This window comes from Wasmannia auropunctata, unplaced genomic scaffold (assembly GCF_000956235.1).
Source record: "Wasmannia auropunctata unplaced genomic scaffold, wasmannia.A_1.0 LD336060.1, whole genome shotgun sequence".
NCBI classification, from domain to species: Eukaryota; Metazoa; Arthropoda; class Insecta; order Hymenoptera; family Formicidae; genus Wasmannia; species Wasmannia auropunctata.
The window spans coordinates 870,202-895,782 of record NW_012026830.1 but is presented as its reverse complement, the minus strand read 5'-3'; the positions used below and the strand labels follow the sequence as shown (position 1 = coordinate 895,782).

Sequence of the window (25,581 nt, the reverse complement as noted above, 5' to 3'; positions counted from 1 at the left end):
TGCTCTTCCGATCTGGAACACAGGAGGCGCGACGGCGCCCGATTCACCGCCGTTTTTATTTTTGGCGGTATTTTAAAATCTGTTGTCAAGGTAGGTGCGGGAGCACAACTACATAGTTTCCATCCGGACGAGACAAAGGGCATAATTAGGATCGGACTTCACTGGTAAGTTCGTCCAATCTAACAATTATCTCGTAAGTAGGATCTCGATACAACGTTGTAGGATATAAGAATATAGAAAGTCTGCAAAAGATCCAGATAACTCGTTCAATTCAAGATGCTCACAATCGAAATACTTTCAAGCTGTGGACTTTAAAAGAAAAAGAAAACTATCGAAGGAATCCAGAGCGATTCACAATAACGTGAAATCGCTGTAACTGAGTTAAATGGTAATTCTGTTACATTTGTTTCCGCGCATCTGACCTAAACGGAATTAAATCTTTATGCAGTATATAAAAGCGAACGAGGACGCATCGATAATTACCGATAAAATGGAGAGGATGGTAACGCGTTACATCACGACCTGTATACAATTGTTTTACAGCTCGGCTTTCGACGGCTCTGCAGCGCGATTTATATCGTCGTTGGCTCTCGCGCGACTGCGTAGGTATTTTTACCGCGCGGCTACCGTCGCCGGAAGCGATTCTTTTTACACCGGAGAGGCCGGAATAACGTCAGCCCGTTATTCTTGACGAGAAAAACAGCCGTAAACGCGCGAATCTTCGATTGCGCGTTTACTCCCCCCCTTTTTTGCCAGATATTACCGGCACTAATCCGATTGTTATCCACGAGAGCTTTGCCGAGCGCACGTGGAGTTTTCGCCGATCCTCGGAGAGCGTCCAGCACTTCCGCGAAGATCCCTCGTGCGCCACTTACAGAATTAGAAATTTGTTATTAACGTAATAAACAAATCATATGCATATTAATAGCGAAACGAGTTTTCAAGCCGGGAGAAAATTTATTAGCGGCACTAATCCGATATCTTCCATCCGCGACTTTTAGCAATCGATAGAGTTATCGATCTTCGCGAAATTCTCCGAGGGATTTCTGCACCATTTAGGAAATTAGGAAGAAAATTGCTAGTATTGAAACAAGATAAATTATTTAAGTATAAAGACGCCGAGCATTTTTCGTGCGATCCGCGAAGGGAATTTATTCTATTCCGCGAGGAATTTCTCGGGATTTCAGAGCTGTGACGACTCCGCGATAATCCGCGACACGCGTAACTCCATTTCCTCCGGGGAAAATAAAAACCGACGCGATACGATCGTCATCCGATCGTTTTCTGCCGTTGTCGCGAGGATTTTACGGCACTTGTACACAAGCCCCGAACCATTGCCATTTTCCCCCCTCCCGTTCCTCTCATCGTTCATTAAATTCTATTACCTCGTGTGCCTTTTTCATTCCCGTTTCAGCGCGGCAGCGCAAGCGCCTCTCCGAATCTCCTAAGCTTCCAGATGAGATATTTCGCTTTACTACTCAGCGGGAAAACAGGCATAATACGAGTTTACGGACCGAACGGGGTAACCCGACGCGAAAGTCGCCGCACGACTGATTGTTGATCTCCTTTCCGTTAACGGTACGCAGATTTTTACGAGAACTCCGCGTCGTGACGTACATCCCGACGTCGTCGACAGACGAGTAATTACGTTATCAGCGTTGAACTTTATTAGCATAATTCTAATTGGGTCGCGACTCTTGATGAAGGTACGCACTATACGCAGCGAAAATATTGACTGACATAATATCTCAACGCGTTCTCTTTACAAAGCCTCTTGTTTAAGTAAAATAAAAATGTTGATTACAAGTTACAATTTGTACACGGAAAGAACAATTTTGCTGAATCTAAAAATAATTTTTGTTCAATAATCAAAATAATTTTGTGCGAAAGTCAAAGTGATTGCTAGAATATCAAAAACGTTTTATAGCAATGCTTATCAGATTTAACATTCCAACAAATTATTTTGATGATTCAACAAAAAATTATTTTCAGATCTGTTTTTAGCAACATTTTTAGATCTTTCAACAAAATTGTTCTTTCCGCGTATCAATGTTCAATCTCTCATTATTTCCAAAAATACATCATAATTTTTCGTGTCACATTCAATTGATTTCCATAGTAAAGTACAATGTTTCGATATTTATCTCGCGGATAAATTCTTGAACTTTTCTCGAAGAGATTACAATTAACAATAACGTAATACAGTTACCGAGAAATAATTCCAGCATTTATTATTTATTGAGCGGGCACGTTCCGCGCGAAGCGCGGTAAGCTTTCGCCGATACTCTCCGCGCGTAATCTCGTCTCTCATTTAGTTATATAAAGGTACAGGTGTCCTTTTACCTATTTTCCCATCTAGCTGTCTTCCCCCCTCGCCCTTCACCGCCGCGCGCTGTAACGCGTTCCAATATTCCACATCCAGGTATGAGCGCCTCGGCTTGTTTGGGCGGGCAGCATACGGTACGCGGGATCGTCGACACGAGGTGTGCGAGCGAATGCCTACCGCGAATGCATGCACGTGCCAACTTGCGGGGACTACGCGCTGACGTTACGAGCGTGCGTTTGTGCGTGCGGTATGTGTGCGTATACGTGTGTATGTGTGTATTTTTTAAGTGTGTAAGTGAGCGCTGATATATACGCCGAGCGCCGCATATATATGTATATAGACCGTACACATGACCGGCGTTGGCAAGAGCAGCGTATGTGATTACGACTAGTGCACGACGTGTGTGACAGGAGCACCTATGTACGGTCGCACATACGTACGGGGTGTACCAAAAATGACATGTGCATGTGTATATCAACAGCCCCATAGGGGAGTTACTTGTTTTATATGCAAGAAAATATATTGGTGTTTTGAGAAAGTTATTAATATTTTCACGACTTTACGGTTGAGTGCGTACGTGCAAGTATGTATGCGTGGGTGTGTGTGTGTGTGTGTGTGTGTACACATATATAATAATTGTATACAATCGTGACGTGCATTCAATGTCTGCGAGTGATCGTACGAAGCAAACTTCGGAAAGTAGACTTCAGAAGTGCAAATAACAAAATCTTATTTATCTTTGTTTAGTTCTAAGCGGATTTTGTTTTAATAACTACCGTATACTTAATTCTTAAGTATACGGTAGTTGTTATATACATTAATTAGAAAAATATCTTAAAGTAGCTTTCTCTCTCTTTCTAAATTAATTATCGCACTAATCACTTTGCCTAGTAAATTTGATAGTGAATCATGTTTAACGTTCAGCGCTGGATCCACAACAAGCTCAACTCAGTCATTCAACGTGCTGCCCGAAGACATTCACGAACGACGTCTTCGGGAGTCTCTCTTTATTCGGTCGCACGTTGCGATCCGTTAGCACATCCTCTGGGTCATCGACCATGCGGCCGCTACGCGTAGGAGATCGCGCGCAGGTAGCGATGGCCCTCGACCCAGTACACACTCGCAAATTGTAAAGTGCTGCAAGTGAATACGGATGCTTGTTAGGGTACTGTCTTAGAATTGTTTACCATTACCGCGAGTACTCGAGCACTCACGAGATATATAATGCACTTGAATGCACAAACAATACATTGCATATCAGGATATACTATTATTTATTATTTATTATCAATTCTCTTTCTCTCCTCCTATGTTGCAGCAAAAAAAAATGAAATGCATATTCAAAAACAAAAACAGCTGTTTTAAAATAAAAATGCGAACAAAAATACATTCTACATTTTATTAATCTCGCGCCTTTACTACGAAGTTTCCGCTTTAAATGTCGTTTCATAATGTTCTTCACAATCTCTTAGAAAAGCTTATATTCTGATTTCAAGCGTCAGAAAAAGCTGTAATAAATTTATTTATTATTCGCATTCCCCGACGTATTCGCTTCAATAACTACGAGGGAAAAGCGGATGCTGCATTTCATTTATTCGATGCTGCTTTCAACAGCACTGATGACACTCACTAGAAAATATGTGACAACAAAATTGAGATTATTAGCATCTATACGGCAGCCGTTACAAAAGTGCAATATACACCGTCAATTATTCGGCACGACGCGCGAGAGTATCGACACCATCACTACTCGCAGCTCGCGAGTATCCTCCGGCGGATCCTGACCTCGCCTCGAGCTCCCGTGTGGTATTCCAACTTGAGATACTCTCTCGAGTAGAAGGAGATACTTCCAGTATACGAGTGCGTGGCGTGTACGAATCCCGCAGGATTATACGAGGTGCTCCGACAAAAACACTACGTCTGCGGAAAAATTATTTTTCTACTTCTTACGCGCTACGCAAAATTATTACAGAATATTAATATAATACTTGAACAGACTTCTAGAGTCGAGTCTTTTGCATCTTTTTAAAGCAAAGGAGAAATGTTCCACGTGTATAAAATGTGGAGTATGTAAAAAGGGTTGTGCTAGCTGAACAAAAATAAAATAAGCGATTTTTTAGTTGTACTATATAAAAATATATTCCACGGTAAATTTTAAATACGCATTATAACCGACATGATTTAAGTGCAGTATGTATTTTCACGTGAATGTAGTTTGCCCAAATATTCTAAACCATATCGCAACATCCATTAAATGGAAAAAAAACTTTTGTTTGTAGGACAGATTTTGAAATTTGCATCAAAAAACGCCAAAATTAGAGTTTAATGCGTCGCACTCGTGTTTCTGTGTCGTTTACGAAAATATATTTTTCGGTAATCATTCGCGGGCTATCCGGCTGATCCGCATCAGGTTTTTCGTGGCACCCCCGTTACACGGTGTAATACCGGGAAAAATCCACCAACGCAAAGTTCAGTACGGGCCGACCGACCGGCCCGTACGATAAATCACTTTCCGGACACCCGTACATCTGTTCCAGTAGTCTCGGATCGTATCTATCATATCCAGCGCGTTGAAACATCCCCGTGTGCTTCGTTATGAGTGCCACACGACAGCTGCGTGCGTCCCGTGCTCCTTTCTCGCGTCGCACGCAAATCATTTTCCGCGATGTACATAACGTAATCATGTGATTTCGGTCGATTAACCGCTATGGCTCGCAATTAGAGTCAGACTTGGCGTCGCAAGAAACTTTCGCGGAGGCAGAGCGCATTGTTGTCGAGCACATTATTGAATTCGAAGCGCGAACATGCACAATTTTAACATCCGCAATTTAACAGAACGCGCACGTGCCGCGATTTTAATATTAAACTTGATCTTTTAATTCATCGATACTGTTATAATTCCGGAGAAACCTGTCACTCGACAGTCCAGGCACGACGAAATTGCGAAAGAATATATGTCGAGTAAGTCGGAAGACATGTTACGCACGTACGGAATAAATAAATGCGGCGCGTCTGTTATTTCCGTCTATATACGATAAAGGTGAAGCGACATACCGGAGTAACGGTTTTAACCTAACGTTGCCTACATAGTGTATCGTCCGGGGGCCTCAGGATCGTGTCTAGTCGGAAATAGCCGGCGCTAGTACAGGTATACGTTAAACCACTCCAATCAAATTTTAATACTAAATTTAGAGACTTAATTGCAAGATATTTCTGACCCGGCGCGCTTTCTTTTAATTGTAAATGCAAACTTTTAATTGCTAATTCGTTAATCAACTTCAAACAGAACCTCACTTGAAAAAGTTCGGTAACGATATCTTATGAGAGGAAAAAAATGTTTAAAAAAAAAAACTTCATAAAACTTTCGATTAGGAAAAATAGACTTCAAGTTAATCGAACGGGTCCCGTCGTTAAAAGAAAACATCGTCCGCGGTATAGGAAATATCCGTGTACCTCTCCGCTAATAATTCTGAACGGTATTTATATATCTCTCAAGGAGATACTCAAACTTATATCGATATTTCTTCGAGTGGCTTTCTCCGCGGAAAAACGTTACGCGGTGTGTACCTAGTAAAATTTATGAAAATATTAGCGAAATGAATTACGCGGATATCGCGCCAGCGTACTAATTCGTCCCGTGCATTACTTTCACATTAATTCCGTTTCAAGCGCCGACTAATATCGATAGAACAGACCTGGAACGCGACCGCGCTTAATTTAATAACGACTATATACGGGCGCGTGAGATTGAATTTATGAAGTCGCAAACTTCCAGTTTTACGTTCTAACGAGATTACAAGTTCGCAACCTTTTCATTCCGGCAGAGCCGAAATGGCGCGAGGCGCCTCATATATAAAACGCCCAAGCGGAATCCTTTAATTTGATCGTAATAAGAGACGCGATAATCTCTCCGAGGAAATCCCATCAAATTTCGTCCCTCAATATCTCATACCTAATATTTCCGAAAAGAAAAACATTAAGGAAAATTGTCTTCATGTTTTCCAAACATGAAAACACAAAAATGAATAATGTATTAATGTTCTTCAGAATTAACGGAATTACATAAGCAGTAGAGTGTTCCCTGTAAAATATGGGATTTTTTCTTTAACGACACGCTCTATCGCGGAAATTTATTCCATTATTTTTCAAATTTAAGATGTAATGTTTCAGTAAGCTTCTAACTAAGCTTGAAATTAAAATTCTATTAAAGTAAAGACCACTTCAAATTGCATGATAACTAATATTGCATTATTTATGAGCGTCTCTTAATTCGAGGAAAGCCCTTCACTTAGCAGTTGCTGAAAATTGTTAATACCTTGATGTTTCTGCTCTGTGAAACACGAATCGATATCAAATTTCATAAAGAATAGCACTCATTTTTCGCTAATTGTTTGAATGTTTCATAATTATGACTAATAATTGGAATTATTTATAACATATGTACGAAGTGTATCAGACCGTGTACCATCATTTTTTCTCGGCAATGGATGGTTGTCGGAAGTTAGAAAAAAAATTTTCATTACCAAAGTTTACCTGAATTATATAACGGTTACATTTCGGTTTTCCGGAAACTACCGAAAAGATAAACCTGGGTCAAATCTGAAATTTTAATGGAACATAGGTTGAGAGTAGGATATCGTTGGAGAACCCTACTCGATAGATCTTTTGAAAGCAAACAACTTTTGCTTAAACTTTGTTCCACTTCTCACTTTATTTCTAAAAAATTCGAATATCAATAATCACATGAAGTTTGTTCGCAAAAATTATTATAATTTAAATCCCGATAATTTTTTATGTTGAGATAAATAAATGATTCATAATAGTACATTTCCTTATTTTTTTCAAAAACCGTAAGTGATATCAAAAAAAGTTTAAGCAAAGTTGTTTGCTTTCAAAAGATTTACCCAACAATACCCTACTCAATTTACGTTCTCATTTCAAAATTTCAGACTTGACTCAGGTTTACCCTACTTCCAATAGATTTTCGGAAAACCGAAATAGTTCATTAGATAGTTCAGATACTTAGGTTTCGATAATGAAAATTTATTCCCTAACTTTTGACAACCATCTATTGTCAAGAAGGCGGATGGCCTGATATACTCTGTATATATATATATAGTAGATTCAATTAAAACTAGGATTTAAATTCCAACGACAGATTTTTCTAAAGACGAAAAAGGAAATGAGCTCATTTTAATACTAATAAGCTCTAAAGCTGTTTTTAAAAGCACAACAAGGTACCTGAACATAATAATGATACCCGTTACACATATGTATATATCGAACGTATTCTCCGCACAAGAGATATCTATCACGCGAGCTCGTTTGCAGCTCGTTCCCCTTCTCTCCTCATAATCACGACAATCAAATGCCTATTTCAGCAATACAATCAAGGCGACGTATTGTTTGATTAGCCTAACAAAGACGTGAGATTGATAGACGTCTTAATGACGCGCAGAATATGGTAGATCAAATTCATAAGCAGCTCCGCGGCAATCCATTTGCATAATTGATTAGATGAAAGAATGTACGTCAATAGGGAATATAAAAATTTCTTTTATTCCGTCAAACATTCCATCTCGCGAAAGAATTTCATTTTAAAGATTTTATTTGTGCAAATTAGTTCTGTTTCGTGCGGATTGATTTTTCCACCAAGTTTATTTCAGAATAACAAAGAGATCTTTCGCATAAATTAAATTCGCATTAAATTGATGTTAAAAAGTTCTTTATCGTCCGTCCGTTAAACATTTCCCGCATAAAATCTCTCGTTATTAGCATAAAATTTCTGACCTACTTCAAAAAATATATATTCGGTGTGACCAATCGCTGCAAATAGAAAATTAATATTTCGCAATTTCGCGAAGCTTTATCACGCGAGCGGGCTAATTGGGTTTTAATGTTATTTATAATTAACGATCGAGGCCACGTATAAAAGTTACTAAAATAATGTGACCGGAGCGATATGGAGCTTTTCAATATAGCGAATGTTTACCGGCAGCACACGAATCGAGACCGATTCAATATCGTTGCACTTTGACTTTCGACTGTTTTAATCGTTCGACCTATATTCCAACTATTTCATTACTTTTTTTACTCAGACAGTATTGGCATTGTTACAGCCATACTCGATTTCCAACGGCGAGCTAGAGCGCCATTTCACTCGTTTCCATCTTGATACGTATCAGAAATTACGTAGGCCTTCAACGGGTAAGAGCTTGAATTCGAACAACGATTCAAACAACGATTATTCTGAAAACGCATGTTAGCTTCATGCTTTCATGACTTGCATTCGAAAACTTGGGTGTTTCGAGTAGTTGCAACTCTTTCGCCAGCGGACCGGTCGAAGTTTCCCGACCCGCGTAGACCCGGGACTTTCGTTCTGAGAACGATTCCGTGTTCGTTCCTGCATGAACACGGCCAGGAGATCCCTTCCACGCGGAATAGACTTTCACCGCGCGGCGTTCGCCAGAGCGCCTCGATGACGATCGGCCGACCTTGCATGCCGCCGAGTACCGGTATTCAGATTACGCGGAATATAGCCAGCTCGCTTCGCTGTTACAAACCGATGCGAGACAGATCGGAGTTGAATTAAAGATCCCTCGCGGTCGTCGCGAAACGCGAGATTTTTTCGCGCATGAACTTGGACGACTCACGTAATGACGGAATCGGTGATGCAAATTCGAAATCGTATATACAAATATAACAATAAATATAGAAGAAAAATATGACAGAAAAATTTAACCTTTCGATTCTATCACTCTGGTAATAATTGTAACGTTAAATTGTACGTAGATGTACTTTAAATAAATTTCGAGAATTGAAAAGTTTATTTGAAATGCCATTTATGAATAAGCAAAGTCATTCTAACGATTAATAAGAATTTTCATGTATTATAGTCTTTAAATCACTTCAATATCTCGCCAAGCTTTCTGCTTAACAAAAGGACCAGCTGATATTAGCTATTCAAGTTAAAGGGATAGTTCAGTATTTGCGTGATTCCTTCGATATATTTATTAGAATCAAGACTTGCGTCGTTGTAAGGAAAAAGAGAGGGGACAATGAGGTAACGCGAAGAGAACGAAATTTCAAGTTCCGCCCCGTGATATTCGGTTTCAATTAAATCCGAGGATTCGCGCGCTTTTAATGAAAAATGTGCCGGGAACTTTCCGCTTGAAGCGCTCTTCTCCTTCTCGGGGAACGATTATTGCCTCCGCGGATGCGCCGCGCCGGTGCATCGCTCTCGGAAAGCCGTCGTTTCCTAAGGCTTTATATGAAACGATATGCTCGCGTACCCTCGGAACGCAATGGATATCGAAAGCAAATCCGTTTGCTCGCTCGCTCGCACATTTTTCACAGCGTGCGATCCCGCTTCCGACACTGCTCCGTTTTTAATTCACGGTAACTTTCACACGTTCGCGCAGGACGCAACTGTTATGCTAGACGCTCGCGTGAAAAGGAACACAGCAACAACGTTCGCAGGCCTGTGTTGTAACATTTCCTAACTCGCCCGCATCCTGATAATCTTACATGCGCGGTTCCTTATCATTCTCTTCCGTATGAAAGAAAGATGGTAGGAAGCAAGAAATCCGTGTCCGTTTAAATTGATAAAGATTGAACTTAATAGAGAAATTATGTTTAAAACATACAAGAGCTTCACGTAACTTTAACGTTCAGTACATTTAGACCTATACTTCCTTGCGTGGAGTTACATGTAAAGAAATAGAAAATGAATCTCTCAGATGCAGGAATGATCGATGAAGAATTGATTCGCAAAAATTACGAGTAACTAAAAACCATTTTCTTCGAAACGACTAAAATTACACGGGTATGATCGATTTTTGGAATGAAATTGTTGCAGAACGCTCGAGGAATATTCACGAAACACCGCGGGATACCAAGAGCTAAAAAAAATATTGCGATATCCGTCGATTTAACGTGTTTGTCTCGCTGGAGTGGTCGCACCGTTGCTCAAGGGTCAAAAAAATCGGCCCTGCACCGTTTACGCGTGTTTTAAAATCAATGGGTGGTAAACGAGGACGCGGATCGGCAAACAATATGCCGCGCGGCGTACAGAATATTGCGCCGCTGCAATAACCCTGTATAACTTTGCTTTTACCTCGGCGAGCACATCCCGCCGAAATACGGCCGGGTAAATATTTGGATGCTTCTTGCTCTTCCGCATACAAAATATAAAATCCGCGAGTGCACGGGAAAAAAAACAATCGGACGATACCGGAGCGTGTTCTTGTGTTATTTTATCTAATTACCGCGCGTGCGACGAGACGATCGCGTCGATTGTTTGTTTCCACTAAAACGCGCGACGGCAACTTTTAGAGTGCTAATCGAGTTTACATCGCGCGGAATATTTCGTTTTAATCGTACACACGAGCTCTTGAACAAAGTGAAGGGGTAAAATACCTTTAGAATGTAACTTAATGACGACGCGTCTTATGCACGTGCAAGCATAATCGATCGAAAAATCTCGCTCCTCTTTTAACAATACAGAAGTTTGTACAAAACTGATTTAGATCGGAACGATTACGTAAATCATTAGACACGAAAGAAAAAACGTAACGGTAATTATACGAAAACGGGGATACCGTATATCGTCTCTCGTTACGCTATTTCAAGGGTTAACGCGCACGACGGCACTCCAAAAACGGCAGCGTTATACACAATGTCGCAGCCGGGGAGACCGCACGGCGATCTCGGTTCATTATCGCGACTGCTCGCGAGGCGAACTTAGACCGCGGAGTTCCGTAATTGCTCCCAGCGAAGTGTTACATCCGCGTGCGCGCGCGAAAACAAGCCGAATTGAGTAAGGCGTTCGTGACCGGCGAAAGTTTGCATTAACGATATTACGCCCTCTCGTGTGCTCGTGTAAACAAGATTCTGTCGTGCGGTAGGTGCACGGATTTCCAAAGGGTGGTCCCTCACCGGGAGATTAGACTGCACGGTCGCACGGCGGATAAGACTCCGGCGATGCGAAAAGTAAAATTGCACGCGTGATATCGTTAACAGGATCTTTTGGGTTTGCTACTAATAACTGACATAAAATCACCGATGAAAAGAATCACCGACGAAACGAGTCATTACGAGAACGATGAGAGATAAACGAGGTAAAAATAATTACAAAAACGTTAGCTGTTCGTATTCGTATTGTGACATAATGTTTCGTAAAAAAATTTTATAGGTTTCGTTATAAAGCTAAAAATAGGATATCGGATTTATTATATTCGCGCTAGTAATATTCCCGATATTATTTAACAATCATTGTTAACGCTAAAAGTTATTCGAATATATTTCAATTGTTCATTATATCGTGTATGGAAACACTCAAATGGGAAATTGTATTTTTTTTCTTTCATAACTCAACTTTGTGCCGGTGAAATTCACTCGTACGTGTATTTACATTTGGATATGTTTTCTCTTTTTTCCAGTTCACAAAATTAAATGGTGTATAAATGTTAATATGTAGGTTACTCGCAAACCGGCTGCACAATGGGGAAGATTAATTAACATGGATATAGAGCACGGTGCCGAATTCGCGTATTTGAGAAACTGAAAAAACAGAAAGGATAAATACTCTCTAAAGAGTTTAATATATATTAAATCCCACTTTTTTACTGTAAACTTAACTTACAATTAGTCGAATATCTAACAAATTTGAAATAAATTGCCTCGACGAGAGAATATCGAGAGATCATTATTCATTTAATTTTCGATATGGGACATTTTGAAGAATTAATATCAAACTGAAATTCATTTAATACAGTAAAATTCATTTTATAAAATTAAATATAGAGGAAAAACCTCGATCTATTTAGTTGTGCGAAATTTAGCTGGCCGAAAAGTCCCACGTTTTCATTAATAACTCGGAAGCCATTAATTTCAATACTTTGATAGTAGAATATTTTGATACTACATTTTTTCTGTTTATTTAAGAAATTGAGGTCAGTGATAAAATTAGAATCTTCTATATATTTATAAAATAGTAAAATTATAACTCGTTGGTTATATACGGTTTGAAATTTAAAATAAATTTCTATCTTATATCCATCGAAAATATAGAGAAGCCTAAATTATTCTGGCGTAATCTTGTACGGAAAACATGGAAAAGACATGGAATATCTCGAAATATTTAGTCAACGATCAAAAAATATATAATTTCAATATTCTAAGCTTAAAATACTAATTTAGATATTTTTCCGGAGAGAATAAGAAGTAACGAGGGATATTTTTTACGCCAATTATTATCCAGTTATCGTTATCCAATTTAAATGCTACATATATAGAATTACACTTGCATCAAATGCATGCACATAAATTTTCTCTAAGGTAATCGCAAAAATAAAAGAAGGAAACAAATTTGAAATTCATAGCTTCCTTCCCAGATAGCCACCGTCTACATCTTTCTCTCTGTAGATCCGTCCGTTTTGCTGGCTTATTCCTTTATTTTCTCTTTCACTCTCTCTCGAGAACCACAATCCAGACAGCTTTTCTAATTCTAATGCAAAAAGTGTAAGAGCGCGTGCAGCTAAAGCGGACAGATCTCACGTTTGGACCCGAGCGAGCCTCCGCGAGTACGTAGGTACGCTACGGTCACGTTCACCGCGGTGCATCGCATGTAAAATGCGGCCCTGATACCGCCGCCTCGCGAAAAGGAGAAGGGACTCACCGAGCGGCGACGGCTCGTTCCGCGTGTCTGCCCGTCATCCTCGAAGAATCCTGGGCCGGTCGTGCTGCGTGGGAAGACTCACGGTGTCGAGCAGATCACTCCATGCCAGGCACCCGTGCGGCGGCGACGCGCACAACCAGCCTTCGAAAAGCAGAAGACGTTTTTCCCTCGAGCGGGCTTCGTTCGTGCGGGACGAAACGAAACGAAATGCCCGCCGATCGTGCACGCGAAACGACGACGACGACGACGACGACGACGACAACGAATTCCCGAGCGTCACGCGCGTCGCGACGAGATCTCGGCTCGAAAGTTAGCCGCGCGAAGTTCTCCGCGCCGGAATTCAAATCCGAACTCGCTCGCCCCGCAAACGCCACGTCGCGCTTCGCGTCCCGCCGTTTGCGACGTTCTCACGCGTACTTCCTCTTCCTCTCTTCTCTTCTTTCCGCGAAGAAAATATATCGATCAATTCGTTTGTTTTCCCCCAATCTTTTATCTAAATTAAATAAGTAATTGTACAAAGATCAATCCATCGTCTGACACGGTAGACACGCGCGAGCGGATCGAGGTGATGTGGCGCGCGATTGAGGAAACTAAAGAAATTACACTTTGATCGAGTTAACGTTTGCTTTCGATTACGTTCCTAAAAGATCGAGTCAATTAAAAGCGAGGACTTCGTGTGTACTTTGATTTACTTCAGTTCGTTATACGAATGTGCGAAGGTAGGTATAGGCGTTCGCAATTACGCTCCCTCCATTCGGACGCGACCATAATTTGCACGCACACGTACGTTAATCTTTACCGGCTCGGAGTAATTAATAATTAATCATTCGAGTTTGTGGGTGTAATTAACTGGAATTTAATCGACTATACGGATAAACTGATTCGTTACGCGTGGGGGGGGGGGACATCAAAGTAACTAAAATAAATAAATAAATAAATATCAAATAAATCATCCGTCCGTAAATACTTTTGGAAAAAAAAAAATACGAAAATGGATATCATTAAATATGATCAAGCAGATCTCGTCGCGGCGTAACGTAAAATATTTATCACACGAATCCGATAAAGGGAAAGAGCCTCATCGACACTCTGTAACTTGCTTGTCGCGTTCGCTAAATTCAATAAAGGGTATTTACTGTTTTTCTCAATCGTTGTAATAAATAGTTACACCGTACAACTTTACAAGAAATATCTTGTCGATAATGTGCAATCAACGAAAGAATTCAACAATATTTGACAATTATTACAATATTTCCACTGTTAGATTAGGAGATTAATTTAACAATGGCAGAAATAATTGCCTTTTCCATCAAATAATATACTACAAATATATTTCTCTTACATTTCTACTGATGTCCTCATCACAGATTAAAATTCAATTTCGATTAAAAACCCAATCACAATTTTGAAGAGCTATCGAAAATCATATCAAATGAACGTTAACTGTAATATAATGATTTTCATTATTACACGTCCTTTAACGTTTCACAACATCAATAACCATTCGTCAATCGCCAAAACGTCAAGAGCGTCACAACTTTGATATCTTAATGTATTTCCAATGCAAGCATAGGGAAATGAGAAGCATTATCTAAGGATACTTTTCGTTCTGTCGTAATGTTATATTAAAAAATTGTTGCAGCGCGTCTCGAAAGTAACAAGCGAATCACCTGAATGACGACACGTAAATGGAAGCCGGATGATTTGGTTCGTCCTGTCCGTAACAACGTCGAACGCGAACGGTACGACAACGCGATTGACGACGTCGAGCGAGGCGAGCGAGAAAGGAAAGGCGACGGCGTGCTCTTTCCTTGAACTCTCGGACGTGAATTCCGCACGCGGCTGGCACTGATCGCGAGTACTTAGAGGAGAGGATCGCCCACCGGGTAGGAAAAAAACGATCACGAACTCACGCGCGCGCGCGCGCGCGTGTGTGTGTGTATGCACGCGTTCAATTCGGATGCAAACAACGCCGACGTGCGTACCGGTAAACTTCACGCGACAGCGGGGGTGGTTAGTGACGGCGGCAATTTCAGGGCGGTGCGCGTTTTTGAACGACGAGACGCACGCGCGCGCACACGCACATCTACCTCACTGTCCTCACTCGATCTCTCTCTCTCTCTCTCTCTCTACAACGCGAAATTGCCAGGACGAGACGGAAGGACACGCGTCCTATCGCGAGAAGAACACTCTCTCGACTCGCGGCTCCTGTCCCACGCGACCTGTCACCGCGAGCCGCCGAGTGCGCGCCCCGGATCGCGGGGAGAGAGGGGGGGGGGGAGACAGCGAGGTATGCGTCTGCTTGCGCGCGTATGTCACAGCCGGCCGTTTACCGTAGGACTCACCGGCGACGGCGTAATGTAACCCGGAGGCGACTTCGACGAGAGGCAACGATCGCGCGAACGTGTACGCTGGCTCCAAAGCCCCGCTCGGGCGACCGACCGACCGAACGAACGACCGACCGACCAACCCGACCGTACCCGTGAAAGGCGACTGCGACTCTACTACTACTCCGAGCGCCGCACCGTCGCGGCAGTGAGGGGGAGGGGGGTAGCTCCGACCGCTTCGCTCGCGCTCACCAATGGCGCGGGCACTCCCTCCCCTCCGTCTCCGCGGTGCTATCTCGCCCCGGCGAGAGCAGCTCGTCGCCGACGGGGATCCGCAGCAACTTCGCGCGTCGCCCGCCAGGGGCGCCAGGCGGCGCCACCGCACGGTAGCGCTCCACTATGCACGGTCAGGGCCGTCGATGTCGTACACCGACGACGCAATATCGAGAGACATGTCTGTATACACAGTTTCGATATCCGGCAATACACCCGATACCCTCGTGGGCGACCGAGCGGAATCGAAGCTTATTTATAAAGTCGATGTATATACATATCCCCACACGAGAATTGCCTACTTCGTCTTTCCCCATTTTTATTTTTTTATTTTGAGATAAGTGTGGAAATATCTGCGACAGGAACGCAATATTTTTTTCTTTGATGTAAATTCAGTCTTTAAGAGGATGCTAAAGCCGTCTGTTTTATCGACAAAAATACCATTTTTGTTGGATACAAAACACTTCGTATTAATCGCATAGAATAAAATTTCCTTTTCCACGATTAAAACACACATGCTAATGCATCTGGCTCTGGTGTATTTTGTACCAAAAGCAGGAAAAATTAAGAAATTACAGATTTCGTTATCCATTTTAACCTCAACATGGCGACAAATACTATCAATTTGCCAAAACGTTTACTTCGTGAAAAAGTTAGGCAGGTTATACGCTCGAAATGAAGGCAGAGCCAGATGTACAATAAAGAAATGAATATAGGTGAGTCGTTAAAATCAAATTTAGAAGTCTAAATAAAAGTACATTTGTATCCTACAAATTCGTGTATATGTATGCGTGAGATATATTGATGTGGTAATAAACATGACACATCACTACACACTACTACATCAATATCGCACGCATACATACTCACAAATTGTCGGTAAAACAGCGGATTTTTGGAGTTTGATCTAGGATTTAGGATCCTCTTAAATTTATCTACACTTCATAATGCATAAATATTGAATTTCTCTTATACAAATAACATTACAATTTCTTTAAACAAAATATATTCCTACTATTCCTAAGATTTTATGTAAAGTAATCGTAATAATTTATGATTTGCATGCAGAAGTTTAATAAAATTTATCTTTATTATGAAAATGAATGTTTTACATATGGTGCGAAACCGTGTAGGTACAATAAAAATTATGCTAAATCGTAGGAATAACGAAGTGACAAACGTTAAAATAAAAAAGAAAAAAAATGTTTAGAGCGGAAATAAAAATCGGCACATTCTTACATGTGCAAATTAAGACCCTCGGAGGGGGTACGTCGAATAGTTTCTATCGTTAATTTCAGGTTATTTTACAAGAAACGAAGTCTCCGCTATTATTAATATCGCAAAATTCAAATAATTTCAAACAAATAGAACTGAACATTCCACAATCTGTAGTTTTTGACTTTTGAGAAGCTTGTTTAATTTAACTTCAAAAACTCACAAAACTCAATATTTATGAACTCAATTTCATTTATATATGTTAGAGTTTCTTTTTCTGTATGTAAATAAAAACGCTTATGTACAATCAAGTCGCTTAGTTGAACTTTCAAACTCTGGAATCGTTGCTATTTATTATCGAAACCCTATAAATAATCATCGTGATTTCTGACAGGAGGAAAGCGTAAGAAACTTGTGAACTGGTGAACGGGAGACGAGATTTCAATACCTAACTAGCAGATCAAAACTTTTATCATGTACTCTTACACGAATTTGGCCAAGTGGTGTTATCCAAATAAAAAACTATACTGAAAGTCACGCGTACAAATGTCAGCCATGTCTTTTCTTTTATCGTAAATGACGATAAAAAAGTCTTCATTGTTTATAATTCGTATAGAATTATACAACTGACTGAACGTATATGCAGTACAAGATTTAAAGTTCGTACAATAAACTAAACGTTTATGTGTATCATATGAGATTATGAAATGAAAACGTTGTCAATTTGGGAGTAAATTAACCTCTGTCTTTAGCGGCACATGACGCAAGTCAAAGAGAAACTGAACGAGACACAAGTTAAACGATGGCGGTTTGATAAAGTAATCGCTTAATCGATTCGTGAGTAATTAAACATAGTGATTGAACAGGCTTTCACACGTCCTCTGATGTTTCCGCAATGTTCAAGAATTGCAAACTGTACCAAAGACTGCCGTCATCTCGAGCGATGCTATAACGCATCGCTCGCGACACACTTAAAAATTTCCTATACTCGATCTAGAATCCTTTACTTTCTCTCTTTCTCGTTCCCTCTCCCTGTCTTGTCCGTTTGTCAATTTTCAATGAACATTTGTCTTTCTTTAACTCTCATTTTTTTTTATCTATATTAAATTATATCTCAATATACTGTTTTATTTATATATCTATATATATATCTATGTATATATCACGCCAGTCTCGCCATCGATTTAGTAACCTAGGTACATTTTGTTAACAAGCACTGGACCAACTCTTTCCTCCTCCCGTTTGCCCACGAATCTTGAAATGTTCAATGTCAATTATCGCTAAATTATGCCGGTTTCTGCGAACCCTTCTTGCCAATAAGTGATTTGTGGATATGTGGAATAACACCTGCAATCACACGACAAATACATATATGAATTTCTTGTGTTCTCGTTGGTATAATAGAAAAAAAAAAATATATATATATATATATATATATATATATAATTAGCGATAAACTATACAGAAACTTTGAAAATACTACTATACACAAAATATAATCCCAGAAAATTATACATAATTATAGTAATTTTAAAAATTATATATTACTTACAACAATGAAATTACATGAATAACTACATATAATTATATAAGCCACGAAATTATAAAAAATTACGAAAAAGGAACGTACCTCCTCCTGCAATAGTTGCCTTAATGAGACTATCTAATTCTTCGTCACCACGAATAGCGAGTTGCAAATGTCTAGGTGTAATACGTTTGACTTTCAGATCCTTTGATGCGTTTCCCGCCAACTCCAATACCTGAGCAAAAAAGAATTGTAATCGTTTATTAAACCATTTTAAATAAAATAAAATACATCGGTATGTATAATAATACTAGAATAATTTCACAATTATACAAATAATTAGGATAAGCCGTAAAAATAACTGTGCGTCAATTAAAGTGAATTTCTCGCTTGGCAATTTCAATTTCAAAATATACTTTGCCTTTGATATTAAACATTCAATCAATTTTCAATGCATTCAACTCGAAAATAAAAAGCGGGAAAAAGATATGTTTTTAGAGACTGCGACGTCATCATCTTGTAATGCCGGGTTTATAACGACTGTTCTCTGTCTATATTTTAATTATCTCTCCCTCTTCTCGTCTCTGTTCTATGCCTACTCTTCCTTTGTCTTCCCCTTCCCCTCCCGGTATTGCCGCGAACATTATTCGGCATTGATATCTAATTATTTAACTACTTATATAATTGCGCCTTGAATTAAATTTATATTAAATTGTGTTGTTTCAAAGAGTATAAAACGATATTCAAACTTTAATTCAACGATTAGATATTAACGACAATCCCAACGTTTCCGCAAACGTTATCAAGTGCTAACGATAAGAACAGCATTGCGGTACATTGATATTTCCTTTAATTAACTTCGATCCTATCCTTACAAATGACCCCGCTTATTTCGTCGTTTATCATTTGTGAAGTATTTAATGTTCCGGTCTCTACTTCTTTTTCCCTATCTTTCTTTGCCGACCGTTTGAACCATTTCTTATCTACGTCAATATTTTCCCTCATTTTAATTCTGACAATTATCCCATTGTCATTTGTGCGAAACTGTCGATCTTGTAAAGATATTACTCGAAACTTAATGGAGTCTTAGTTTCGGTCCTCGGTTACAATATCAGTTACAATCTCTCGTATTCTCTCTGTCTCTCTCTCTCTCTCATACACACATACATATACATACACGCATACACACATATGCTCACTTACCTCGGCCGTAAGGTATTCCAAAATGGCCGCGCTGTACACCGCCGCAGTAGCGCCTACCCGACCATGACTCGTGGTTCTGTTTTTCAAATGCCTGTGAATTCTGCCTACGGGGAACTGCAATGAATCGGTTGCATTAGCCCGCGCTTTTCACGCCTCTCCCCGGAACCGCGAATCGACGGGGGTTACGAGGGTGTGCTCGCAGCCTCGTAGCCTCGACACCCGGTATACATGGTTTTTCTTACGCGCTGCGAGAACTGACGTCACTGTTACGCGCAGAAATGTATGTAATACGTGTGTAGTGATATAAAAAGCTCGGTCCCGCACTTGGACTTTAGGTACGGGGCGAAAAGGGAAACTCGACTGTGTTTCGACTTTCGATCACTACGTAGTTATGGTAAACTTATAGTAAACATCATTACCGGCATCCCGTTTCTCGGACGATGTCAATAATACATGAAGTAACACTCGACTCCGGAACGAGATCGAACTTTTTTGCATTGTGTATTCGTCTCGAACGTATTAAGTCACACCGAAAAAATTTATTTTGTTTTGCCGCTTACATTACGATCGGAGACGATATCCCGAGGGCGGAGATACGCCGGAAATATTTAAATAATTAAGGCTTTATTTTGTACTTTAGAAGTTATACTTTTAAGAGCCTACCTTTAAAAGTTATATTTTTTTAATTTGTTATACTTTTAAATTTACTTATGTCGAAACATTGTTGAACAATATTGCCCCAATCTTGTGGAGATGTCCGCAGGAAAAAGATTAACTTGAGATTAAACAAAAGACATATATTCTAAATGAAGAGCATTTGAAATGTAAATTAGAAGGTAAAAATAACACAGAAAAATTTTTACTAATTTTACTTCTCGTCTGAACATTCGAATTTTCAGCGTCGCTTGGGAAATTTGCAAATGCAAATGCGAAAAGCAATTTGTGACCTAAACTATATTTAGAAATACGTCTGAGATTTAATAATGATCATTTTAAATGGTTCTTAGTAAAGCAGATGATAGCTCGTCACGTGTTAAGAAACACCCTATATATCTAGCGAATGAAGACGGATAAAACTACATAAATAACGTTTGATCTGAACGTTCGTAGCGCCAACAATGTCCGCAGATTCACTGCGTTTCAGGAACGGTTTGCTTATAGGCGCATAAAGAGTTTGTCTAAAGCTTCACTTTATTACAACAATTATAACCGTAGACGACAAAAAATAATTAAAACTAAATAATTCGAAATATTAAAAATATATTAATTTTTCAAATCACTTGTTATTTTCACAATCCTCACAAATTTAGCTTTAAAATTCAAAATTTATTGCTTGCTGAAAATTCTCATTACTCGAAAATCATGTTTTAAAATCTTTGATTTGCGTCAATTGTGTCAAACAAGTAGAATTAATATCAGTCGTTAGTAATAATAACTGGCAATGAAACTAATGTAATATTAATCGGCAACTATAATTATTTTATGCATTGTAATATACGTGCCCGTTCCTGACATAAAAACAAACAAAAATTAATGATTTAATAATTTATAAACATGTCAGTATCAATATCTGTCGATATTGACTATTATATCAATAATTGCCAAATTCTTCTGGACTTTTTTTTGCGTCCCGATGCCCCGGTGCCTTAATCCGCCACTGAGGCCGCGTCTAGTGACTTCTGCCGGAACTTCTGCGTCAGTAGTAACGGTCGAACGTTTTCCGCACGAGGTCGCGACTCGCGGCTACTACCCGTCCGCGCGACATCCGGCCGTGGTCGGCCACGGCGTCGGTAGCCGCTCTCGGCCGTGGCTGGAATATCGAGCGATAAGCGACGGCATGGATTTCCGCGACGCGTTCCGCAACGGGCCCGTTGCTCCGATTCCGCGGGGATCGTCGCCGATAAGTCGCATCCGTCCGATCTTCGCGAAACGTCCCTTCCCCGCGCCAGTATTCCGTCTCCCGACATTCCGCATCATTTCTCCGCCGGGAATGCGCTATTCTCTTTCCCTCTTTCTCCCGAGAGAGAAAGAGAGAGAGAGAGGGAGAAAGGAAAATTCCCGGCTCCTCTCGGCTCCGTTCGCGGAACCCGCGCGAATATCAGACCTCGCGCGTCCCGTTCTCACGCTACGCGAATATCGAGCGGTACGATTTGGCTCGCTCTTTCTCTTCATCTCTCTCTCTGTCTCTATCTCTATAGCTCTCTCTCTCTCTCTGTCTCTCTCCACCTCTATCCCTTTCTTCCCTGCCGCTCCTTTTCTCTCTCGCGCTCTCGCCGTTGCCTCTCCAGCTTTTGGCACGAAGTTTCGTCATCCGACGCACGCCCCGCGACGCGTTCGAGAATCACGGCTCTAGAGCCACGGTATCCCGTCCGCTGCTCTAAAATTCTCGCACGAAGATTCTCCCGTGTCGATCGTATAAGCGGCTAGTCCCTCTCCTCCCTCCCCGCCCCGCCCCCCTGCCAAGCGCGGTCGATATTGTTGCACAATAATTTTGTCATCGCTGATACCGGTGGCTCACACACGATCGACACACGTCGAAATGTCGCCGTTTTCAAAAGGAAGACTTGAGGACAACGGAAATTTCTATTAGCGCACGCCGTCCTATAGCCCGATCACGAAAATTCAAACTCGTACCTGAGCCGTAACAAAGCCTCCGACCTTATATACGCGTGTCTAACACACACAGACATAAACTTCGACGTTTAACGCGTTTACGTTTAGCTCGGATAACGGATCGTGCTGCCCGAAGCCAAGTTTTTCATTAGTGTAATTGTATTAAATTTTCAACTCTAGAGAGATAAGATAAAAAATCTGATGGTCCACCAGTCGGCCGAAACTGTTTTATCTTCTCCGCGGCGCGTCGGGAATTTCCACAAAAGTGAAATATCGTCCGACGGAATCGCACGCACACGTACACAAGTAGTAGGGAATAATCCGAGACTTGTTGAATCCGTTTAATTTTTGCACGATCTGTACTCCAAAGTACAACAAAAAGTATATAATTAATTCGTCTTACGAGCTTTCCGCTGGCAAAACGTCCGTCGTCTCGGGGTATCGTCTCACCTAAGACCTGGCTAATCTCTCTCTCTCTCTCTCTCTTTCCGGAATGTGCGCGATGTATCGAAGTAATCTTATTTGCGAAAATGTTATATGCGCTGGCGATGAAATTATCGACTCGTGACGTAGGTGTTCCACGTTCGATTCCCCGTTCGCATTAATGCCGCTAAATTAAGCCAAATATATCCGCGGGTCCTCTGTAAACAAAGGAGATTTTGATCGTATTCAACGTCAAACGCGAGTATGGATTTTGCTTATCGGCGTAACACCCGAACGTTTAGGTTTAATATTTAAACGACAGACCGCGTGATCCACTGTCATAATTAAGAATTCTAATCACGATGGTAGGAACACGACCGTGTCGATAACGTATCAAAAACGGACTAGAACTTATAATAAATAGCGATAACTAACACTTGGCTTATACAATCGTGGATACATTCGTTTTTCTTTTTTTTCCTCTCAATGGGAGGTAATTTTCTGTAAATATCTGAAATTTTGTTACAAAATTTTAAACATTTCGACTTAATGAGAATTTTAACGTGACTAGAATGACGAAAATGAAATGAATTCAAAATGATAGTTTAAAAAATACAACTGCTTTAATTTTAACTCGTTCGATGATGAAAGCCACTTAACGTTTAATTTAATCATTTACTTAAGTGACTGCACATGGTTTAGTATTACAAAAAACCGAACCAAATATGACTTGTATTTAAATATAAACAGACATCAATTTCGAAAAAAAAAAAAAAAAAGAGAATGTACTGTAGTCACTGGATACGTTTATTTCCGTCCTGTGTATTACGCAACTCTGGTTTTGATCAACTAAATATTTGTTACACGGATCGTCAAATTGCATTAACGAAAATTGCATTCCGTATCGAACGGGCGGCATTCCTCGCACGATCGCAGGCGGACGAAATTTACTCCGGAACGATGATCTCGACGAACGTCGAGTGGTGCCCTGCCCTTTTGTTAATTATTCAATATACACGATATTAACGGATATCGACGGAGATATCCGGCGATCGGGGAGCGCAACACCGTCGCGCGACGTATCGTCCGATCGGGGAAAACAAATCCGTGGTTCGAATTCGCAATTCTCGCGCCTCGCCGCGTCGGTTCGATGCGGAACCGCGCGATTCCGTGCCCGCCGACGGCGGGGATTAAGTCAACGGATAAACGCGGCTACACGCACGATCGATGAATATTCGCGACAGCGAACGAATGTAAATACGTTAAAAAAAAAAGGTAAACAAGCCGGCCACCATCGTCGCTCGTGCCCGCGAGTACCAATGACAATCGTCGGTCGCGGCGCGATCGCCCCGGGGAACGGGAAACAACAAACGGCGAACGGAAACGACGCCTTCTCGCCGCGATTCGCGGCAAAAATTGATTCTCGATTTACCGCGGGTCGCCGGGGTCGCCGCAGGGTCGAATAATCGCGCCGAAACGAGCCCCGGGAGGTGGCGGATGAGAGGGGGGAAGGGCGACCCGGTCGCCGCCGTTTGAAAACGATGCGGCGGACTGCACGCGACGAATTCGAAAAGTAAATCGTTCCGCGCGGCCGTTTCCCGAAGGTTTGGCGCGGAGCGTGTAGAGCGAGGTACGCGGCACCGCGGCGCGTACGCGCGAGCCGTCCGGGCGTGCGGCTTGCCGCCGGAAAACCGCTTCGCCGGCTGCGATGCCGCGAGTCCGGCCGGGCTTTTCGCGCCAACCATGATGATTTAACCTGCAAAGCCGCGCGCGCGAGCGAGAAAGAGAGAAAGAGAGAGAGAGATGGAGCGAGCGGCACGGGGGGGAAAATGCGAGACGAGATCCGGGGACGACGGATTCCCCGTAGGGAAACACAACACACGCGTACTCTTGTTCGCCAATCGATCCCCCGTCGACGTTACACGTTAGCCGTCCGACGTCGGCAACGACTCACCTGCAGGCCGGCCCTAGCCGAACGCGAGACCGCCTTCGCCTTTGCCTTGCCGGAGTCCTTGCCCGCCTTACCGCCAGCCTGTTTCAGACACGAAAATCACGATTAATTCACGAGATCCAGCCGCGAAACTCCGCCAGTGGACGGAGGAGGGTCCGCGGCGTGCGGGGACGCCGGCGGCGGCCGCGGATGGCCGTCGTGCGCGTCAAAAACTCGCGGATACTCACCATTGCGCGACGTGGATATTCGGCACTTCACACAGCACGTAAGACTTACGAGCAGCCACGAACGACGCCGTCTAAACGCGACGAGCCCGCCAAATGCGCGCTTGGCGCTGCGGGCGCGTCTCTTGCCACGTGACCGCGCGCCAGCTAATGGCAGCGAAGCTGCGGGCGGGAGGGAAGGAACGGGGCGCCGCCTGGCGGCCGACTCGCCGAGTTATCGGTCGAGCTAATAAACATTAAACAGCTCTCTCGGCCTCGCTCGCGCCCATGGAGGACGCGTGTGCGCCAACGATTCTTCGGTCGCCCGTACCGTATTATACGTATGTAACGTCGCGACGGAACCACGGTGGGTTGTATGAATAAAAATGAAGTAAACAGAGGCAGAGGTACGACAACGGCACGTTTTGCTATTACTCGTTCGCGCGTGTCTCGCTATAGAAAAACCCGAATAAACAATACCGTAATTGTGTTTAACCGCAATGACGATCTATTATCTTGAATATTACAACAAGTAGCGAGTCGCTATAGGCATATGTCGCAGGAAATATACGTTAGAATTTAGTTATTGATTTCATTTTCCTTGCATATATATCAGTCATGTGTTTTTCTCTCGCCTCCTGCTTTGTATAATGTTGTTTCTAATTTTTATATGTAAACAAAAATTTGAGGCGAAGCATGAAAGTAATGTTTTATATCAGTTAATGTATATATATATATATATAAATTATCGAATATAAACACAAATGTGTATACCAGATAGGATTACATCATAAACCGTTTTCGAAATGTCAATAGTATCGTATATAACGATTGTGTTATCAAC

General features: G+C 41.5%; 2 protein-coding genes across 4 annotated transcripts in view; both read right to left on the bottom strand.

Annotated features, from left to right (window-relative positions):
• Window positions 1-15,509, bottom strand: part of LOC105450527 (cadherin-87A) — a 190,655-nt gene extending 175,146 nt beyond the window's left edge. Inside the window, exons 1-2 of one of the 2 annotated variants that reach the window (XM_011690420.1) lie at window positions 15,338-15,509; window positions 13,005-13,145 (exon numbers count right to left, since the gene is read on the bottom strand). In XM_011690420.1, the coding sequence (XP_011688722.1) occupies window positions 13,005-13,042 (38 nt within the window). In that variant the 5' untranslated portion in view covers window positions 13,043-13,145; window positions 15,338-15,509. The remainder of the gene's footprint in view (window positions 1-13,004; window positions 13,146-15,337) is intronic. The other variant, XM_011690419.1, reaches the window with a different exon arrangement.
• A 1,166-nt stretch (window positions 15,510-16,675) lies between these two features.
• On the bottom strand, window positions 16,676-24,864 carry LOC105450526 (histone H2A.V). 2 transcript variants are annotated; one of them, XM_011690417.1, is made up of 5 exons: window positions 24,762-24,864; window positions 24,538-24,615; window positions 19,548-19,661; window positions 18,450-18,579; window positions 16,676-18,166 (listed from the first exon to the last, which is right to left on the bottom strand). In XM_011690417.1, exons 1-5 carry the CDS (start codon window positions 24,762-24,764, stop codon window positions 18,105-18,107), a joined length of 387 nt encoding a protein of 128 aa, XP_011688719.1. In that variant the 5' UTR covers window positions 24,765-24,864; the 3' UTR covers window positions 16,676-18,104. The 2 variants fall into 2 exon arrangements, with proteins under 2 accessions (XP_011688719.1, XP_011688720.1); XM_011690418.1 differs by lacking the exons at window positions 24,538-24,615; window positions 24,762-24,864 and adding an exon at window positions 19,967-19,988.
• Window positions 24,865-25,581: the final 717 nt, after the last annotated feature.